This window comes from Salmo salar, chromosome 12, assembly GCF_965601325.2.
Source record: "Salmo salar chromosome 12, fSalSal1, whole genome shotgun sequence".
Classification (NCBI taxonomy): domain Eukaryota; kingdom Metazoa; phylum Chordata; class Actinopteri; order Salmoniformes; family Salmonidae; genus Salmo; species Salmo salar.
Genome location: NC_138302.1, coordinates 34,926,848 through 34,946,969, shown reverse-complemented (window position 1 = coordinate 34,946,969; position 20,122 = coordinate 34,926,848). Strand labels below are relative to the sequence as shown.

Sequence of the window (20,122 nt, the reverse complement as noted above, 5' to 3'; positions counted from 1 at the left end):
TGTGTATTAGGGGAAAGGGGGTGGGGTCTGCCTGGGGGAGTGTTTGTGTATTAGGGGAAAGGGGGTGGGGTCTGCCTGGGGGAGTGTTTGTGTATTAGGGGAAAGGGGGTGGGGTCTGCCTGGGGGAGTGTTTGTGTATTAGGGGAAAGGGGGTGGGGTCTGCCTAAAGGGTGGGTTAGTTTTGTGTGTATTCTGACACATTGTAGCGGCACCCTGCCTCCGAACCACACGGGTCAATGGGGGGCATTGGTGTGTGTTTGGATGTGTGTGAGTGCATCTACCTATCTATGTATGTGTGTGTGCGTTAGTGTGAGGGAGGAGGGTAGCTGATAGTTGCTATGACGACTGCAAACCAGCAGGGTGCCGTTGCTATGACTCCCTCCACTCTAACCCCCTCCATCCCTCCACTCTAACCCCTCCACTCTAACCCCTCCATCCCTCCACTCTAACCACTCCACACTAACCCCTCCATCCCTCCACTCTAACCCCTCCACTCTAACCCCTCCATCCCTCCACTCCACTCTAACCCCTCCATCCCTCCACTCTAACCCTCCATCCCTCCACTCTAACCCCTCCACTCTAACCCCTCCATCCCTCCACTCTAACCCCTCCACTCTAACCCCTCCATCCCTCCACTCTAACCCCTCCATCCCTCCACTCTAACCCCTCCATCCCTCCACTCTAACCCCTCCATTCTACCCCCTCCATTCTACCCCCTCCATCCCTCCACTCTACCCCCTCCCTCCCTCCACTCTAACCCCGCCATCCCTCCACTCTAACCCCGCCATCCCCCCACTCTAACCCCGCCATCCCCCCACTCTAACCCCGCCATCCCTCCACTCTAACCCCTCCACTCTAACCGCTCCACACTAACTTCTCCATCCCTCCACTCTAACCCCTCCATCCCTCCACTCTACCCCCTCCATCCCTCCACTCTACCCCCTCCATCCCTCCACTCTAACCCCTCCATCCCTCCACTCTAACCCCTCCATCCCTCCACTCTAACCCCTCCATCCCTCCACTCTAACCGCTCCACACTAACCCCTCTGTCATGACGTTGGCCTGTGGGTAAGGTTTATGACCCCCCCCCCCCATAAATACCTTTCTCCCTTCCCCTCTCTGACCCTACTGAAGGACTTGAATAGCCTGTGTTAAATATAGAGAGTCTGGGAACATCAAACAAATGGGGAAAAGGAAGCCTATTTTGGTAATAAAATCAGTTGGAAATATGCTTGGGAACGTAATGAGTATGGATTTCATTTCAGTTGTCATCTGAGACATTATGACTGATGACAGGACGACATAAACTGTACCTGGGAAAGTATCCACCCTCTATTTATCAGAGTCACATGGAATTGTTATGCAATTGAAATGTTTGATATTGAAATTGTTTGTTAGGAGATTAAATGTAATTTTAGCTTCCAAATGAGAGAATTGGGTTTTCATAAGGAAAGTGCCCTGCTTGATCAGTGGCCCAACCCTGTGAAGAGACAGGGGTTATAAACGATGAAACACCTCCCTCCCCCTCTCCACTATATAAGCCTTTGACGAAAAGATAACCACGTTGTTCCAGTACGGGAGGTCTGCAGCCTCTACGTTAGAAGGACACACATGTCAAGTACAGAACTAAGCCAACCTCGGCGTGAGCTTTGGTGGCGAATGGTATGAACTTTGAGCTTATTCACTACAGAAGTGATACTTCCTAGCCGTTGAGTTAGCAGCGGCCGCTGCTAACGTGGGCTAGGAAAGGACGGACGACGGATCCAGTCTAACAACCAGACGAAGATACCACCACGTATCCAATTGACCACCATTGACATTCTTCCGAAAACAGGGAGATCTGTTGGCCAACCCGGCCAGCATCTAAGACCAATCTACCGAAGCGCAGCTCAGAGTAAATATTTATTGCATTTTCCTTTTCCAAATGGGCGGTAATTTAGAATGCATAAGATAATGTATTTATGATAGCATAGCTGCTGTTTCTGTGTTCCTAAATCTTCCCGCTCTTTCATTCAAGCCCAACCCCCTTTCCTTTGTGTAACCAGCTTTCATACAGGTTCCGTTCACCAGGGGCGAATTCTGTATGACATCATTGTATTCTGTGTATTTGTAATTCTGTGTGATTAGTTAGGTATTTAGTAAATAAATAATTAAACCCAATTTTGTATTGCTGATTCAACTTGTTAGCCAGGGTTCGTGAAGATAGCCAAGAATTTACAACTTTCATTATGAGACTGAAAATAAGATAAGGGTTAATAGTGACTGCTACCGATGTAAAATATTACTAAGTATTTTAAGAGTTTATTCGGAAGATAACGGCTCTATAAACGTTCTTCCGTGGTGCCCCGACTTTCTAGTTAATTACATTTACATGATTAGCTTAATCAGGTAATATTAATTACAGAGAAAGAATTTTATAGGTTAGCATGTCATATCACTTAATCCGGCATAGCCAAAGACACGACACCTCCATCCCTCCACTCTAACCCCTCCACTCTAACCCCTCCATCCCTCCACTCTAACCACTCCACTCTAACCCCTCCATCCCTCCACTCTAACCCCTCCACTCTACCCCCTCCATCCCTCCACTCTAACCCCTCCATCCCTCCACTTTAACCCCTCCATCCCTCCACTCTAACCCCTCCACTCTACCCCCTCCATCCCTCCACTCTAAACCCTCCATCCCTCCACTCTAACCCCTCCATCCCTCCACTCTAACCCCTCCATCCCTCCACTCTAACCCCTCCACTCTAACTCCTCCATCCCTCCACTCTAACCACTCTACTCTAACCCCTCCATCCCTCCACTCTAACCCCTCCACTCTAACCCCTCCATCCCTCCACTCTAACCCCTCCACTCTAACCCCTCCATCCCTCCACTCTAACCCCTCCATTCTACCCCCTCCATCCCTCCACTCTATCCCCTCCCTCCCTCCACTCTAACCCCTCCCTCCCTCCACTCTAACACCGCCATATCTCCACTCTAACCCCTCCATCCCCCCACTCTAACCCCGCCATCCCTCCACTCTAACCCCTCCACTCTAACCGCTCCACACTAACTTCTCCATCCCTCCACTCTAACCCCTCCATCCCTCCACTCTAACCCCTCCACTCTACCCCCTCCATGCCTCCACTCTAACCCATACATCCCTCCACTCTAACCCCTCCATCCCTCCACTCTAACCCCTCCATCCCTCCACTCTAACCGCTCCACACTAACCCCTCCATCCCTCCACTCTAACCCCTCCACTCTAACCCCTCCATCCCTCCACTCTAACCCCTCCATCCCTCCACTCTAACCCCTCCATCCCTCCACTCTAACCCCTCCACTCTACCCCCTCCATCCCTCCACTCTAACCCCTCCATCCCTCCACTCTAAACCCTCCATCCCTCCACTCTAAACCCCTCCATCCCTCCACTTTAACCCCTCTAACAGTTCTAGAATGAAAATCTAATGCAGAGGTGGTTTGAGCAAAAACCTTTTTTTTTTTTTAAAACATACTCAATATACTTTAAAATGACTAAACCCAAATTTTAACTGTTTAGAAATAATAATGAACCTTCATTCAAACAGTTTATTGACTGTCCAGCTCGGTTATAATCACTGCGCATAGTCAATGAACCTTCATTCAAACAGTTTCTTGACTGTCCAGCTTGCTAATAATCACTAGTCAGTCAGGGAGCATTGAAAATTCCAAAAACGATAGAGAACTATTTTATGCACATTTTTACGTCAAGGAAATATATATTTTTTTAAATCACTGTGGCCTTCGGGACTTCGTTAAAGACAGAATGCAGCCCCAGGGGCAAAATGAGTGACACCCTTGATCTACTGCCCATAAGACAAGTGGTAGATATCTTTCTATCCATATCACGCAATCAATTACGGAGCTTTTGGAATAGAATTAAAATATAAAACTAAAACTGATATTCTCAGGAGTGACGGACTAATCCTTCCAGCCCAAATCCATGTTCGTGCTGATGAACTGACAGCTTTACAGTGACACCAGTCTGAGTTACCACTGATTCTAAAAAAGCGGTCAAAGGTCAAATCCTACCATATTGTATAAGCCTGTATCTACAAAGCTGGATAAACTAGTGTCTTGGAGGAAGAGAAAAAGACCACCCCACCTGTGAGCCACCCAGAGTAATTAACAACGAGGCAGCCTCTCTTTGGGCGCCTAAGGCAGACGAGAAGCGCAACAGAGATTTAATTAACAGCCCTGTTTCCATAGAGAATCCATGACCCTTTTATTTCCAGATGCTCCGGAACACACAATGCTTACGGTCTGGAGGGGGATGGTGGCCATTTTGAAATGCAAATATATTTGTCATGGAGAAGGGCCAAATTCAATTATGCCAGTTTAATGTGGTTGTGGAGTGGCTTTGGAAGAAGCTCAAGGACTTAATATGATTAGTTCACTTAGTCATGGTCACATGTAGATATAATAAACATTAAAAAAACACACTTGTTACTGTATGAAACACTAGGATAAAACGGAAGTCATTCATACAAACTAACAGGCAAATGTGTAATAAAATCCCAGAATGTTCGACGAAAGCAGGACGGGCTACAATAACTAAAATACATTGGGTTAATATGTTCCCCAGTCCTGTCTCTGAGGCCTCACCTCAAACTTCTGTCTGAGCTCCTCGTTTCCGTCATCCTCCTCTGATATGGGCACGTTGTAGTACTCTCCCTCCTCTTGGTTCAACATCTTGTACCTGAGAGAGAGAGAGAAATCATTTGTATTTCAATTCTGATTGTTTACAAAAACAACATTATAGATGTGAATCCAAGCACAGAGAACCAGCTTGCTATTTATAGTCCAGTAGATAAGTGTTAAAAGTAACAGAATGTTTCTAAGAGCCAGCTTAAAAACATCTCAACATCCTAATAAACTGAAGAGAAAAAAAAGGAGAGATGTTCTACCCGGAGACAAAAAGCTAGGTATAGAGCGGCCACTAGTTTACGTCTCCGCATTCCTCCCTCCCTTCCTGCATCACTTCATTCCTCTATCTCGCTCTACCTCCTGATTCATACCACTTGGCCCAGATGCATAGTTCGTTACAAAGCAATAGTCCCTTCGGCTCCAGTCCGCTGGGCCAGAACTATCCTTGTGTTGGCGGTGCTCATGAAACACATCACTATTTATGACCCGCGGCCATTAGATGGCACCTCAAAGGTCACTGAGATGTGGAGATAAAGCTCACTGTCGCTGTTGTGATTAATGATCGCTTTGTACCAGACTGATATATAAGGGATTACAGCGCCAAGAGGCTCTGCGATGATGACAAACAATGGCATGAAATGCAGGTAAGTTGAGAAGAAGGCACTTATTATCTTGATTTATCACTGCTCTTTCCAAATAGAAATCGCAATAAAACATATCAGACTACAGCTGTTACTGCTTCCAACGGGAAACCAGGACAAATGAAGTATATGTTCATTAAGATCCCTTCTTCACTATTAACGTAACGACTGCTACTCTTCCTGTAGACTACATAAAACACAACACAAAAATTTGACACAAATGCAATGCCCTCTGTAATTATTGGGACAGTGAAGCAGTGTTTCGTCTTTTGGCTCTATACTCAAAGTTTTGATTTGAAATTAAAACAATGATTATGAAGTTAAAGTGCAGACTGTCAGCTTTCACTTGAGGGTATTGTCACCGATATCGAGTGAACCATTTAGAAATTACAGCACTTTTTGTACATAGTGCCCCCATTTTAGGGGAGCAAAAGTATTGGGACAAATTCTGAATGAATCGTCAATATTGATGAGTGAGAAAGTTACACAAATATCATACCCCCAAGACATGCTAACCTCTCACCGTTACAATAACTGGGGAGATTAGCATTTTATATCATACCCCCAAGACATGCTAACCTCTCATAATTACAATAACTGGGGAGGTTAGCATTCTATATCATACCCCCAAGACATGCTAACCTCTCATAATCACAATAACAGGGGAGGTTAGCATTCTATATCATACCCCCAAGACATGCTAACCTCTCATAATTACAATAACTGGGGAGGTTAGCATTCTATATCATACCCCCAAGACATGCTAACCTCTCATAATCACAATAACAGGGGAGGTTAGCATTCTATATCATACCCCCAAGACATGCTAACCTCTCATAATTACAATAACTGGGGAGGTTAGCATTCTATATCATACCCCCAAGACATGCTAACCTCTCATAATCACAATAACTGGGGAGGTTAGCATCTTTTTGGGGGTATGATATTTGTGCGTCTATCACTTTCTCAGTCATCATTATTCATGATACATTCAGCATTATATGTAATCAAGGTAGCATCCACATTAATGTAGAAGTGTTAAGAAACATTCTATTCTTATTTATAATAAAAGTGACCCCAAAAGTACACAATACATTTTTTTACCATTCATTTCTATTGGGCACAACATAATCTGAAACACCAACCAAAACAAACAGCAAATGCATCCAAAACAATTGTCAAGTAACAAGCTTGATGTAGTCATTGCGTGCTATGAATATGGGACCAAATACGAAACTTTTGAACTACTTTAATACACATGTGAATTTGTCCCAATACTTCTGCTCCCCTAAAATGGAGGTCCAAAAAGCGCTGTAATTTCTAAACGGTTCATCCGGTATGGATGAAAATACCCTCAAATTAAAGTTGACAGCCTGCACTTTAACCTCATAGTCATTGTTTGATTTCAAATCCAAAGTTTTGAAGTAAAGAGCCAAAATAAACAATAATGCTTCACTGTCCCAATAATTATGGCGGGCACTGTATATTCCCTACCAGATAGAGGAACACTGCATTGGAATGTATCTAATGTTGTACTTACCAGCCACACACAGGCGATTTGATCAGCTCTGACACGCCGAAGGACAGGGAGCCCATGAAGTCGTTCCTGGTGGTCCGGTCCCAGTCCCACACCTCCACAGACAGCCTGCGGTCCTTGTCTGTAGGCTTCAGCTTGCTGGAATAACACACAGACATATGTACAGGGTTAATGATAATGACTATATTACCCATAATACACAAATGTGAAAGGGGCCTAACACTGTGCCTAGGGGTACACCTCAACTCACAATGTGAAAGACTCATTCCAGGTGGGGTTGAGGTTGGCGCGGATGGTCTTGGTCTTCTTCTTGGTCTCATTCTTGGGGTCTGGGATGAGCTTGAGCTTGACGTAAGGGTCAGATGAGCCGTTGGGGTCCATGGGGATCAGATTTCGACCTTCGCCCACTGATGGAGAAACAACACAGGGGGAAAGGTTGATTTTTAACTAATACATTGTACAGTGGTATAGGTGACATCACTGCTTTTTCAGTGGATTACTTTGAGAAAAGTTAGTGTGTTCTTTATAAAGTTGCCTTGTAACACCATGATGGATTTAATGATGGGCATGGAAATTCAACAATCGGGGGACATTTTTATAAAAAATACAGTATGGGTATTGTTGTTACTATTTCAGTAGTACCAGCCTACTGTCTCCCTCCCTGTGGTCCTGTGTTTAGCCATGTTCAGTAAACAGCGCCCAGACACGAATATTAGCACCCTATTAGCACTCTGGCTCCCAGAGCCATGGAGCACGGCCAACCACTTACATTATGCAGGGTATCGCCCCGGAGATCGACCCACTGAACGCCTGCCTAGCCAGGCAAGCCCTTAAGCCCAGGAGACAGCTTCTCATGTGGTCCGGTCAATCAAATGCTGGCCCTGACACAAGGGCTGTTGATTATAATGCTAGATTGACCTTTGACCCGGAACGAGAGCAGATAAGCTACGAGAGTAAAACTGCATAATGGATGCCATTTTGGCACTCTGTGTTGATAGGGTATAGTAGAGTAATAGACTAGAGTCTTTATTATCCCAGAGGGGCAAATCATTTTGCAGCACATAATAAAAACATGACAATAAATACACACAAAAACTATATATACAGGAATATGTACACAGGAAGTAGACCTCTAAACCAGGCATGAATAGTGTCAGTCCATACCTAATAGTAGAGTACTACAGCTTTATGAGAAAGCTGATAGCAGCTGGCATGAAGGAGAGTTTTGACCTGTTAGTTCTACACTTAGAGTGCCTGTATCTTCGCTTTGAGGGAAGCAACAGAATTTCAGCAAACAGGGGATGCTGGGAGTCCCAATTAATAAATATTAAAGAAAATGTAAGCTATAGTAATTATATTAAGCTATAGTAGTTCTATTACCTAAATACATTTTAAACTATAAGTAATTATATTTCCCTCACAACACCAAACGTATTGAAAATGAATCCATATGGTATCATCATGCCATTGATAGTTCTATATACATAACAAAGGAGCTACATTTTTGCCTCTGGAATTGTCATATGAGAGAGAATTAAGTTACGAGACAATTCGATAAGCCATGTGCATGTAAGCTTTTAACTTGCTTCTGTCTGTTCTTCCTGCTTGCACCTGTGCTGGGGGATTTGGGGGGGGTTAATGTCGTTTGGATAGCGGGTGATGGAGTATGCTATCAGAGGTGAGAGAGGGCTGGAGGGTTAGAACACTTCATTGGGAGAGACAGGGGCTCCGTCCCAAACGTCTCCCTATGCTTTACATAGTGCACTACTTTAGACCAGAGCCATATAGGGAATAGGGGTGCCATTTGGGACTCAAAGCAGAAGCTATTCTTCCTGGGGTCCAAACAGGGTTAAAACAGTTACATCACAACAGCAGCCTACACCATAAATAAAACAATATATCATACCAGACATTATTACATCACAATGCTGCCACCAAATGTCATCCCTGGCAGGACAATGCATATCAGAGGCGACGGATAACAACAAGCAGACAAACATATTAGCAACCAGGCTAACTCGAACCTAACCTGCTAATGGAACTAGGCTGGAATGGGGGAATAATGTGAAGAAAGCTAGGATGCTTCTCAAAACGGCAGTCTCAAATTGCACCCTATGCCCTATACAGTGCACTACTTTTGACCAGAGCCCTATTGGCCCTAGTCAAAAGAAGTGCACTATATAGAGAATAGGGTGCCATTTGAGAAAGCCCTAGTCATTCTAGCCTACACTTGGCTAGGTAAGGAACCCCTCTGAAGCATGTGCTGTGTCATTATAGCATAATTCTTTGTCACGCAACACTGACAGAAGGTAAAATACGAAGATAGTGATGCGTCTTGATATCTGTTTCCAAAGTGTATAATGCATGTTCTAGGAATGAACTCACACACACCTACAAACCTATGGGAATACATGAGTACCGCCCAGTTTTGTAAATACCAGTTCATTACTGCATCCCAGCACACACATACAGTATGAACATACAATGTACAGATATATTCATTAGGCTTAAGTTTATACTATAGTTTCATTGGTATAAATACAATACACACCATCTCCATATAGGTCCAAGGTAAAATACTAACATGTACAGGTGACCAAAGACCATACATGTTACTACACACTATTTCTTAAAGGACCCGACTTTAACTGTCACAATACAAAGGTTAGGTTTCGAATATTTAAAACGGTTCCAAATAAAGGAGTAGGCAAAGCGCTAGTAGACTATCCAAGTGACCTTTGAATAATGGCCTTACGTTTTGATAGCGTGGGCAGGGAGACAACAGCATGATATTACCGGGCTGGACTGTGGTGTGTGGACTATGCGTTTGTGTGTGTGTATGTGTTTGTGTGTGTATGTGAGCGTGCTTGTGTGTACAACCAACTCCACCAAGAAGTTATTTAACTGTATAACCCATTGTCATGCATGCCCAGAAAATAATATTGTTAACTCAAATTTGAACAAAGCCTCTGTTCTCTTAAACAAACGGCATTTCCATTAGCAGCCAGTAGGAGGAACCCTCGACCCTCTAACAGAACGTCTGTCTGTGCGCTGCTTGCATCTGACTCTACTATCATAACAGTCTAGATGTAGACTTATTTGACGGAATTTCAGTTGTTCTTGTATAATCTACAGTATTGAATTGTAGCATACACTACAGGTCAAAAGTTTTAGAACACCTACTCATTCAAGGGTTTTTCTTTATTTTTGACTATTTTCTACATTGTAGAAAAATACTGAAGACATCAAATCAATGAAATAACACACAGGGATTCATGTAGTAACCAAAAAAGTGTTATATTTTATATTTGAGATTCTTCAAATAGACACCCTTTGCCTTGACAGCTTTGCACACTCTTGGCCTTCTCTCAACCAGCTTCACCAGGAATGCTTTTCCAGCAGTTTTGAAGGAGTTCCCACATATGCTGAGCACTTGTTGGCTGCTTTTCCTTCACTCTGCGGTCCGACTCATCCAAAATCATCTCAATTTGGTTGAGGTCGGGGGATTGTGGAGGCCAGGTCTTCTGATGCAGCACTCCATCAATCTCCATCTTGGTAAAATAGCCCTTACACAGCCTGGAGGTGTGTTGGGTCATTGTCCTGTTGAAAAACAAATGATAGTCCCACTAAGCCCAAACCAGATTAGATGGCGTATCGCTGCAGAATGCTGTGGAAGCCATTATGGTTAAGTGTGCCTTGAATTCTAAATAAATCACAGACAGTGTCACCAGCAAAGCACCCCACACCATAACACCTCCTCCTCCATGATTTATGGTGGGAAATACCCATGTGGAGATCATCCGTTCACCCACACCACATCTCACAAAGACATGGCGGTTGGAAACAAAAATGTACTATTTGGACTAGACCATGAGAGCCAGTTTCATCAAAGCGCTTGATGGTTTTTGCGACTGCACTTGAAGAAACGTTCAAAGTTCTTGACATTTGACTGACCTTCATGTCTTAAAGTAATGATGGACTGTCATTTCTCTTTGCTTATTTGAGCTGTTCTTGCCATAATAAGGGCTTGATCTTTTACCAAATAGGACTATCTTCTGTATACCCCCCACCTTGTCACAACACAACTGATTGGCTCAAACACATTAAGGCACACCTGTTCATTGAAATGCATTCCAGGTGACCACTTCATGAAGCTGGTTGAGAGAATGCCAAGAGTGTGCAAAGCTGTCATCAAGGCAAAGGGTGGCTATTTGAAGAATCTCAAACATAACATATATTTTGATTTGTTTAACACTTTTTTGGTTACTACATGATTCCATGTAGTGAGGCACCAATGTTAGGGGCGGCAGGGTAGCCTAGTGGTTAGAGCGTTGGACTAGTAATCGAAAGGTTGCACGTTCGAATCCCCAAGGTACAAATCTGTTGTTCTGCCCCTGAACAAGGCAGTTGAAAATAAGAATTTGTTCTTAACTGACCTGCCTAGTTAAATAAAGGTTTAAAAAAAAGTGTTATTTCATATCTTCACAATTATTAGACAATGTAGAAAATAGTAAAAATAAATTAAAACCCTTGAATGAGTAGGCGTTCTAAAACTTTTGACGGGTAGTGTATGTGCATAAAAAGCCTTATTTTAGTGGACTGACACATTGGTTGCGCATCACACGTCTCTGACAATTCTATCTCCTACAAGTACAAGAGTATCTCCTACAAGTACAAGAGTATCTCCTACAAGCGTGTGTGTGTCAGTCAGTGACTGAGTCCTCATTGACACATTGGGACATGAAAGGGGGAGAGGCCTCAACGCTCCCGTTACCTTGGATACCAGAGTCTCGAGGACAGTTTCCTTATAAAAAGCGCCTTGGATTGTGAAGAACAGGCACTTGTTACGTGATTAATGCGGACGTTGTCTGAGTGGGTGCAGCATATTGACTGATAGACGGAGGTAACAGAAGTAGTGAATCAGATAGAATTGTGTTGGTTAGAACTGTACTTCTCTTTTCAGACCCTTCTTCTCTTCAGTACATTGGATTGTACTTTGTTTGTACCAAATCAAATCATATTTCGCACACACATATTTAGCAGATGTTATTGCGGCTGTTACGAAATGCTTGTGTTCCTAGCTCCAACATTGCAGTAGTATCTAACAATAGACGACAATACACACAAATCTAAAAGTAAAAATGAAGAAATATAGAAATATTACAACCAACGTTAGAAATGATGCTATCTAAATGTTTCTAAAACTTCTCTTCTTTGCAGGACTTTCCCGACTATTCTGCAGTTGTCCATACAGCATGTATCTTTGTCTATTGGTCCTAAACCCAATGGAACGGAAACATAGACAGCAGAATGTGAAGTCAAACGTAGAGAGCTCAGGGAGTGAGGCACCAATGTCAGAACGACTGGGCTGGATAACAGGGGATCACTTCAGCTTTTGGACACAAAGGTGTTTTCCTGAAACCATAAGAGGGGCGGGTATGTTAGTCAGTCAGTCACCAAGTTAACAGGGGTGGGGGGGGTCAAAGGGGGGAGGGAAAGGGTGTGAGTGTGTGTGAGAGGGGCGAGAGAGAGAAACCGAGATGGTTGTGCGTGTATACACTCACAGACACAAAAAAAGAGAGAGAGAGAGAGAGAGACTGGGAAAGTGGTGCCCAGTAGTGAGCCAGGCAGCCAGGAAAGCCACAGAATACCAATGACATTGCTGCCTGTTGGAAGTCTCTGGCAGGGGAGAACCAGCCCAGCCACAACAGAACAGCTGCTCTGTTCTCTCTGGCAGGGAGCCCCGCTGAGGAGTCAGGGTGTGTGTGTGTGTGTGTGTGTGTGTGTGTGTGGTGTGTGTGTGTGTGTGTGTGTGTGTGTGTGTGTGTGTGTGTGTGTGTGTGTGTGTATGCATTTGACTGAGTGTGTGTGCTGCAGGTGAGAAAGCGTGCGTTTTAGTTTACATGCACATTTGTCTTTGCAGCAACAAACTACTATAAACTACTATAAACATATAGTCTGGTGACTAAAAAGCACTTTCAATAGAGATTGTCCACTGAGCTTGCTTTTCAGTCCAGGACTAGGCTTAGTTTGTGTCTGGGAAACCACCCCCAGGAAGTTTCTGGTTGCCCAGAGAGTTGACCCAACCTTGCAGGACAACTCTGGAGGGCTTTTAAATCCACATAGAGGGTCTCACTACACAAAGCATTCTCTCTTTTGAGGCTGAACTTCCCACCCTCCACCAACCCTCAATTCTTACATGTTAGTCCTCCTCCTTCGGAAACTATCTATAAATCTAGTAAGCCCTCGCCATACCCACTCCTCCCATGAGTTCCCCTCCTTGTCCTTTCCCACCACAAGTCCCTTCACATGACAGTCCCCCTCCATACCCCTTCCCATGGCAGTCCCCCTCCATGCCCCTTCCCATGGCAGTCCCCCTCCATGCCCCTTCCCATGGCAGTCCCCCTCCATGCCCCTTTCCATGGCAGTCCCCCTCCATACCCCTTCCCATGACAGTCCCCCTCCATGCCCCTTCCCATGGCAGTCCCCCCTCCATGCCCCTTCCCATGGCAGTCCCCCCTCCATACCCCTTCCTATGGCAGTCCCCCTCCATGCCCCTTTCCATGGCAGTCCCCCTCCATACCCCTTCCCATGGCAGTCCCCCTCCATACCCCTTCCCATGGCAGTCCCCCTCCATGCCCCTTTCCATGGCAGTCCCCCTCCATACCCCTTCCCATGGCAGTCCCCCTCCATACCCCTTCCTATGGCAGTCCCCCTCCATACCCCTTCCTATGGCAGTCCCCCTCCATACCCCTTCCCATGGCAGTCCCCCTCCATACCCCTTCCTATGGCAGTCCCCCTCCATACCCCTTCCTATGGCAGTCCCCCTCCATACCCCTTCCCATGCCAGTCCCCCTCCATACCCCTTCCCATGCCAGTCCCCCTCCATACCCCTTCCTATGGCAGTCCCCCTCCATACCCCTTCCTATGGCAGTCCCCCTCCATACCCCTTCCTATGGCAGTCCCTTAGGCATGGCCCCCATGGCATTGTACAGAGCGCCACAGAGAGTGAAGGCTGTGATTCTAGGAGTGAAGGCTGTGATTCTAGGAGTGAAGGCTGTGATTCTACATTTACATTTTAGTAATTTAGCAGATGCTCTTATCCAGAGCGACTTACAGTAGTGAATGCATACATTTCAATTCATTTCATACATTTCTTTCCCTGAAGGTTGTGATTCTAGGAGTGAAGGCTGGCTGTGGGACTAGGGTGTGGGCTTAGCCACAATAACTCCTCTGTGGCAGTTGGCTGCTTGCCCTCTTCTGGGTTTCTGTTGACTTTTTAATACACTCCCACTGTGTCTACACCTTCTGTATATTGATAATAGGGCTGTTTTATGACAGTGGCGTCAGTGGGAGTAGTAGTGTCTTGGTGGACAGCTGTGGTGCTGTGGTCAGTATTGGGACTCTTCTGGTATAGGCTGGGACTGTTTGGGTTACACACCTCCCCCTGTCTTTGGAGTAGGTCAGATGGGTAATAAAGGTGCAATATGAGGTTCAAATCAAATGTTATCGGTCACATACACATAGTTAGCAGATGTAAATGCGAGTGTAGCGAAATGCTTGTGCTTCTAGTTCCGACCATGCAGTAATATCTAACAAGTAATCTAACAATTTCACAACAACTACCTTATATATGAATAAGAATATGTACATATAAATATATGGATGAGAGATGGCTGAACAGCATAGGCAAGATGCAGTAGATGGTATAGAGTACAGTATATACATATGAGATGAGTAATGTAGGGTATGTAAACATTATATAAAGTGGCATTGTTTAAAGTGACTAGTGATACATTTATTACATCCAATTTTTAATTATTAAGTGGCTAGAGATTTGAGTCAGTATGTTGGCAGCAGCCACTCAATGTTAGTTTTTCAGTCTCTCGGTCCCAGCTTTGATGCACCTGTACTGACCTCGCCTTCTGGATGATAGCGGGGTGAACAGGCAGTTGCTCGGGTGGTTGTTGTCCTTGATGATCTTTTTGTCCTTCCTGTGACATCGGGTGGTGTAGGTGTCCTGGAGAGCAGGTAGTTTGCCCCCGGTGATGCGTTGTGCAGACCTCACTACCCTCTGGAGAGCGTTAAGGTTGTGAGCGGAGCATTTGCCGTACCAAGCGGTGATACAGCCTGACAGGATGCTCTCGATTGTGCATCTGTAAAAGTTTGTGAGTGTTTTTGGTGACAAGCCGAAATTTGTGAGGTCTGCACAACGCATCACCGGGAGCAAACTACCTGCTTTCCAGGACACCTACAGCACCCGATGTCACTGGAAGGCCAAAAAGATCATCGCACCTCAGCCTCCTGAGGTTGAAGAGGCGCTGTTGCGCCTTCTTCACCACACTGTCTGTGTGGGTGGACCATTTCAGTTTGTCCGTGATGTGTACGCAGAGGAACTTAAAACTTTCCACCTTCTCCACTGCTGTCCCATCGATGTGGATAGGGGGCTGCTCCCTCTGCTGTTTCCTGAAATCCACGATCATCTCCTTTGTTTTGTTGTCGTTGAGTGCGAGGTTATTTTCCTGACACCAGTGACCTCATTTGTGTCAGTAAATGTTAAGCATCACTGCCGTCAACATCGTTATCACCGCCAATGTCGTCATGACCATCATCTAGAGAATTCCTCATTTCCCTGTAGAGTGTTTCCGCGGTTATTACAGCTGATGACTCACAGACACCGCCCGCTATGGTGGCCTGCTAGGGTCATTACCAACAACAGTGAAGTATTTAGTAGAGTGGGAAAAATTGGCATAAGGAAAAAACTGCTGGTCTCATGGAGGGAAATACTGTGCCAGTTTATACTGGCACTAAGTAAATTGAATCCACATTGCAGACTATGTGGGATTGGGAGGGGTAATGGAATGCAGGCAACAGTTGCATCCCAAATGAGCACCCTATTCCCTATATAGTACACTACTTTTGACCAGGGCCTATAGGGCTCTGGTCAAATGTGGTGCACTATGTAGGGAATTGGGTGCCATTTGGGAAGTGACCCTTGTTAACTAGAAAAGACAGCATCATGGATCCTGAGAGCAAGTGCTGTATAATACACAGCAAATCTGATTGACTGTAATGTGATTAACAGCTCATTTAAGGCCGTCGGCCAAGCTGGACAGAATGTCTTCAGCTTTCATGACAGCAAAGAGAGGACTGTTGAATGCAGACGATGGTTTTCTGTACGCAGGTGGAAGCAAAGACTTGGATATGGCATTGATAGCCAAGGGTGGTAGGCCAATATTCACCTTTGTACAGTTCTAGTGCATCTTACAAAATGTGCGATTGACTAGACACAGAGGTAGAGCGAACACTCCCGAACTGGCAACACACGTCAATCTTCCTGCCTCTTGCCTAGTATTATCGCAGGGAAACTACCAAATGATGTCTGCCATGTAACATATTCTGAAGCCATGTTAATCACGCTGTCTGCAGAGTCTAGAGACAGATTAGTGTACTCGTGGCTCTATAGCACGTTATGAATCAGAGATTCAAAAGACCAGAGAGACAAAACACAGCAAAGCTGCCATTATAAATAACGAGGTCACGAAAAGACAATTACAACAACAGGAGAATGAGGCCCAGTTCCATTATAATTTGAGGGACTGAAAGAGAGAAGGAACAGTGGGGATGAGGGATTCCGACATCCAAAAGAGAGAAATGGATGAAAAGGAGTGCAAAAAAAAAGAGACAAAAAGCAAGATGGAGAGAGTGGGAAAGACAAAAAAAAAGCAGGAGCTTGAAAGGTGTTTAACTAAAAAAGAGGGAAGCAGAGACAGAAAGAGCTCGGGGATGAGGGGGTTTGTTCTAGATGAGGTTTTGCAGAGCTGAGCTGTGAGTCAGAGCAATTACACTTCTCCTCCTCACACACACTCCCATGACGAACAGGCCACAATTACACACCAATCAAATCAAACCAAATGGTATTTGTCACATGCTTGGTAAACAATGCAGAGAGAGAAAAAAGAGAAGTAGCAGAAACAAATGAAATACTAAGTAGGAAAAATAATACGACAAGGAATAAATAAATACACAATGAGTAACGATAACTTGGTTATATACACGGGGTACCAGTACAGAGCACAAAACCAGGCAGGCAGGCAGGCAGGCAGGCAGGCAGGCAGGCAGGCAGGCAGGCAGGCAGGCAGGCAGGCAGGCAGGCAGGCAGGCAGGCAGGCAGGCAGGCATCTGTATTCATGTTTTTATGGGTTTGTTTGTCTGACTGTGTATTCATGAGTATTTGTCAGTCTCTGTGTGCACCATTCTGAGCCAACCAAGGCTCATTCCCCTCTCCTACCATGTCCTGAGTTACAAAACAGCAACAGAAACAATGTCACCCTGTCTTACATAACACTGGACAAATGAACAAAGGCTGAGGCCCGAGACAAAACAACTGAACAACACACAGAAAGAGAGAGAGAATGGACTCTGTGTTTGAGGGAAGAACAGAAGGAGGAAGGCATATACCCCGAGGTTTGTCCTCAACCGGAACAAAACAAAGCTGGTTCTGTCCAGTTAGCTCCCTACGGCACCATTCCTGTCATAGCGATTTCACCCGTTTGGCAAAATCACCCCACTTTGTGTTCAGTGTTTTGCCTTTCCTGCAAACATTTCACCCTCACTGTTCTCTCCAACTACCCCGCTCGATACCTTACTCTCTCGCTCTCTTCATCTCCCTCACTCATCCCTCTCCATTTGCCCCCTCTCTCTCTCATCCTCGGTCTCTCTCTCTCTCTCTCTCTCTCGGTCTCTCTCTCTCTCTCATCCTCGGTCTCTCTCTCTCAATCTCATCCTCGGTCTCTCTCTCTCATCCTCGGTCTCTCTCTCTCTCACACTCTCTCTCTCTCTCATCCTCGGTCTCTCTCTCTCTCTCTCTCACACACTCTCTCTCTCTCATCCTCGGTCTCTCTCTCTCTCTCTCTCTCTCTTTCTCATCCTCGGTCTCTCTCTCTCTCTCTCTCTCTCTCTCACACTCTCTCTCTCTCTCATTCTCATCCTCGGTCTCTCTCTCTCATTCTCATCCTCGGTCTCTCTCTCTCATTCTCATCCTCGGTCTCTCTCTCTCATTCTCATCCTCAGTCTCTCAGTCTCTCTCTCATTCTCATCCTCGGTCTCTCAGTCTCTCTCTCATTCTCATCCTCGGTCTCTCAGTCTCTCTCTCATTCTCATCCTCGGTCTCTCAGTCTCTCTCTCATCCTCGGTCTCTCTCTCTCGTTCTCATCCTCGGTCTCTCTCTCTCATTCTCATCCTCGGTCTCTCTCTCTCGTTCTCATCCTCGGTCTCTCTCTCACGTTCTCAACCTCGGTCTCTCTCTCTCATTCTCATCCTCGGTCTCTCTCTCTCATTCTCATCCTCGGTCTCTCAGTCTCTCTCTCATCCTCGGTCTCTCAGTCTCTCTCTCATCCTCGGTCTCTCAGTCTCTCTCTGATTCTCATCCTCCGTCTCTCAGTCTCTCTCTCATTCTCATCCTCCGTCTCTCAGTCTCTCTCTCATTCTCATCCTTGGTCTCTCAGTCTCTCTCTCATTCTCATCCTCAGTCTCTCAGTCTATCTCTCTCATTCTCGGTCTTTCAGTCTAAGCCTCTCAGTCTCTCTCTCTCTCTCTCTCTCAGCCTCTCAGTCTCTCAGACTCAGTCTCTCTCTCTCAGTCGCTCTCTCATTCTCTCAGTGTCTCAGTCTCTCAGTGTCTCAGTCTCATTCTCGGTCTCTCTCAGTCTCTCTCATTCTCAGTCTCTCTCAGTCTCTCTCATTCTCAGTCTCTCTCAGTCTCTCTCATTCTCAGTCTCTCTCAGTCTCTCTCATTCTCAGTCTCTCTCAGTCTCGGTGTCTCTCTCTCCGTCTCTCTCTCTCTCCGTCTCTCTCTCGCTCCGTCTCTCTCTCTCTCCGTCTCTCTCTCTCTCCGTCTCTCTCTCTCTCCGTCTCTCTCTCTCTCCGTGTCTCTCTGTCTCTCTCTCTCTCTCGGTCTCTCTCTCTCTCTCTCTCTCTCTCTCCCCTCTGTCTCGGGTCTCTCTCTGTCTCGGTCTCTCTCTGTCTCGGTCTCTCTCTGTCTCGGTCTCTCTCTGTCTCGGTCTCGCTCTGTCTCGGTCTCGCTCTGTCTCGGTCTCTCTCTGTCTCGGTCTCTCTCTGTCTCGGTCTCGGTCTCTCTCTGTCTCGGTCTCTCTCTGTCTCGGTCTCTGTCTGTCTCGGTCTCTGTCTGTCTCGGTCTCTCTCTCTGTCTGTCTCGGTCTCTCTCTCTGTCTGTCTCGGTCTCTCTCTCTGTCTGTCTCGGTCTCTCTCTCTGTCTGTCTCGGTCTCTCTCTCTGTCTGTCTCGGTGTCTGTCTCGGTCTCTCTCTCTCTGTCTCGGTCTCTCTCTCTCTGTCTCGGTCTCTCTGTCTCGGTCTCTCTCTCTCTGTCTCGGTCTCTCTCTCTCTGTCTCGGTCTCTCTCTGTCTCGGTCTCTCTCTGTCTCGGCCTCTCTCTGTCTCGGTCTCTCTCTGTCTCGGTCTCTCTCTGTCTCGGTCTCTCTCTCTCGGTCTCGGTCTCTCTCTGTCTCGGTCTCGGTCTCTCTCTGTCTCGGTCTCGGTCTCTGTCTGTCTCGGTCTCTCTCTCTGTCTGTCTCGGTCTCTCTCTCTGTCTGTCTCGGTCTCTCTCTCTGTCTGTCTCGGTCTCTCTCTCTGTCTGTCTCGGTCTCTCTCTCTGTCTGGTCTCGGTCCTCTCTCGTCTCTGTCCTCGGTCTCTCTCTCTCTGTCTCGGTCTCTCTCTCTCTGTCTCGGTCTCTCTCTCTCTGTCTCTCTCTCTGTCTCGGTCTCTCTCTCTCTGTCTCGGTCTCTCTCTGTCTCGGTCTCTCTCTGTCTCGGTCTCTCTCTGTCTCGGTCTCTCTCTGTCTCGGTCTCTCTCTGTCTCGGTCTCTCTCTCTGTCTCGGTCTCTCTCTCTGTCTGTCTCGGTCTCTCTCTCTGTCTGTCTCGGTCTCTCTGTCTGTCTCGGTCTCTCTGTCTGTCTCGGTCTCTCTGTCTGTCTCGGTCTCTCTGTCTGTCTCGGTCTCTCTGTCTGTCTCGGTCTCTCTGTCTGTCTCGGTCTCTCTGTCTGTCTCGGTCTCTCTGTCTGTCTCGGTCTCTCTGTCTGTCTCGGTCTCTCTGTCTGTCTCGGTCTCTCTGTCTGTCTCGGTCTCTCTGTCTGTCTCGGTCTCTCTGTCTGTCTCGGTCTCTCTGTCTGTCTCGGTCTCTCTCTCTGTCTCGGTCTCTCTCTCTGTCTCGGTCTCTCTCTCTGTCTCGGTCTGTCTCTCTGTCTCGGTCTCTCTCT

The 20,122-nt window shown here is 46.1% G+C and overlaps 1 protein-coding gene across 2 annotated transcripts in view; it reads right to left on the bottom strand.

Annotated features, from left to right (window-relative positions):
* The window catches only part of LOC106564882 (protein kinase C alpha type), a 322,652-nt gene that overhangs the window by 154,415 nt on the left and 148,115 nt on the right, over positions 1–20,122 (bottom strand). For both annotated transcript variants that reach the window (XM_014131369.3, XM_014131371.3), the window contains exons 6-8: positions 7,101–7,257; positions 6,854–6,988; positions 4,631–4,724 (exon numbers count right to left, since the gene is read on the bottom strand). In XM_014131369.3, the coding sequence (XP_013986844.1) occupies positions 4,631–4,724; positions 6,854–6,988; positions 7,101–7,257 (386 nt within the window). The remainder of the gene's footprint in view (positions 1–4,630; positions 4,725–6,853; positions 6,989–7,100; positions 7,258–20,122) is intronic.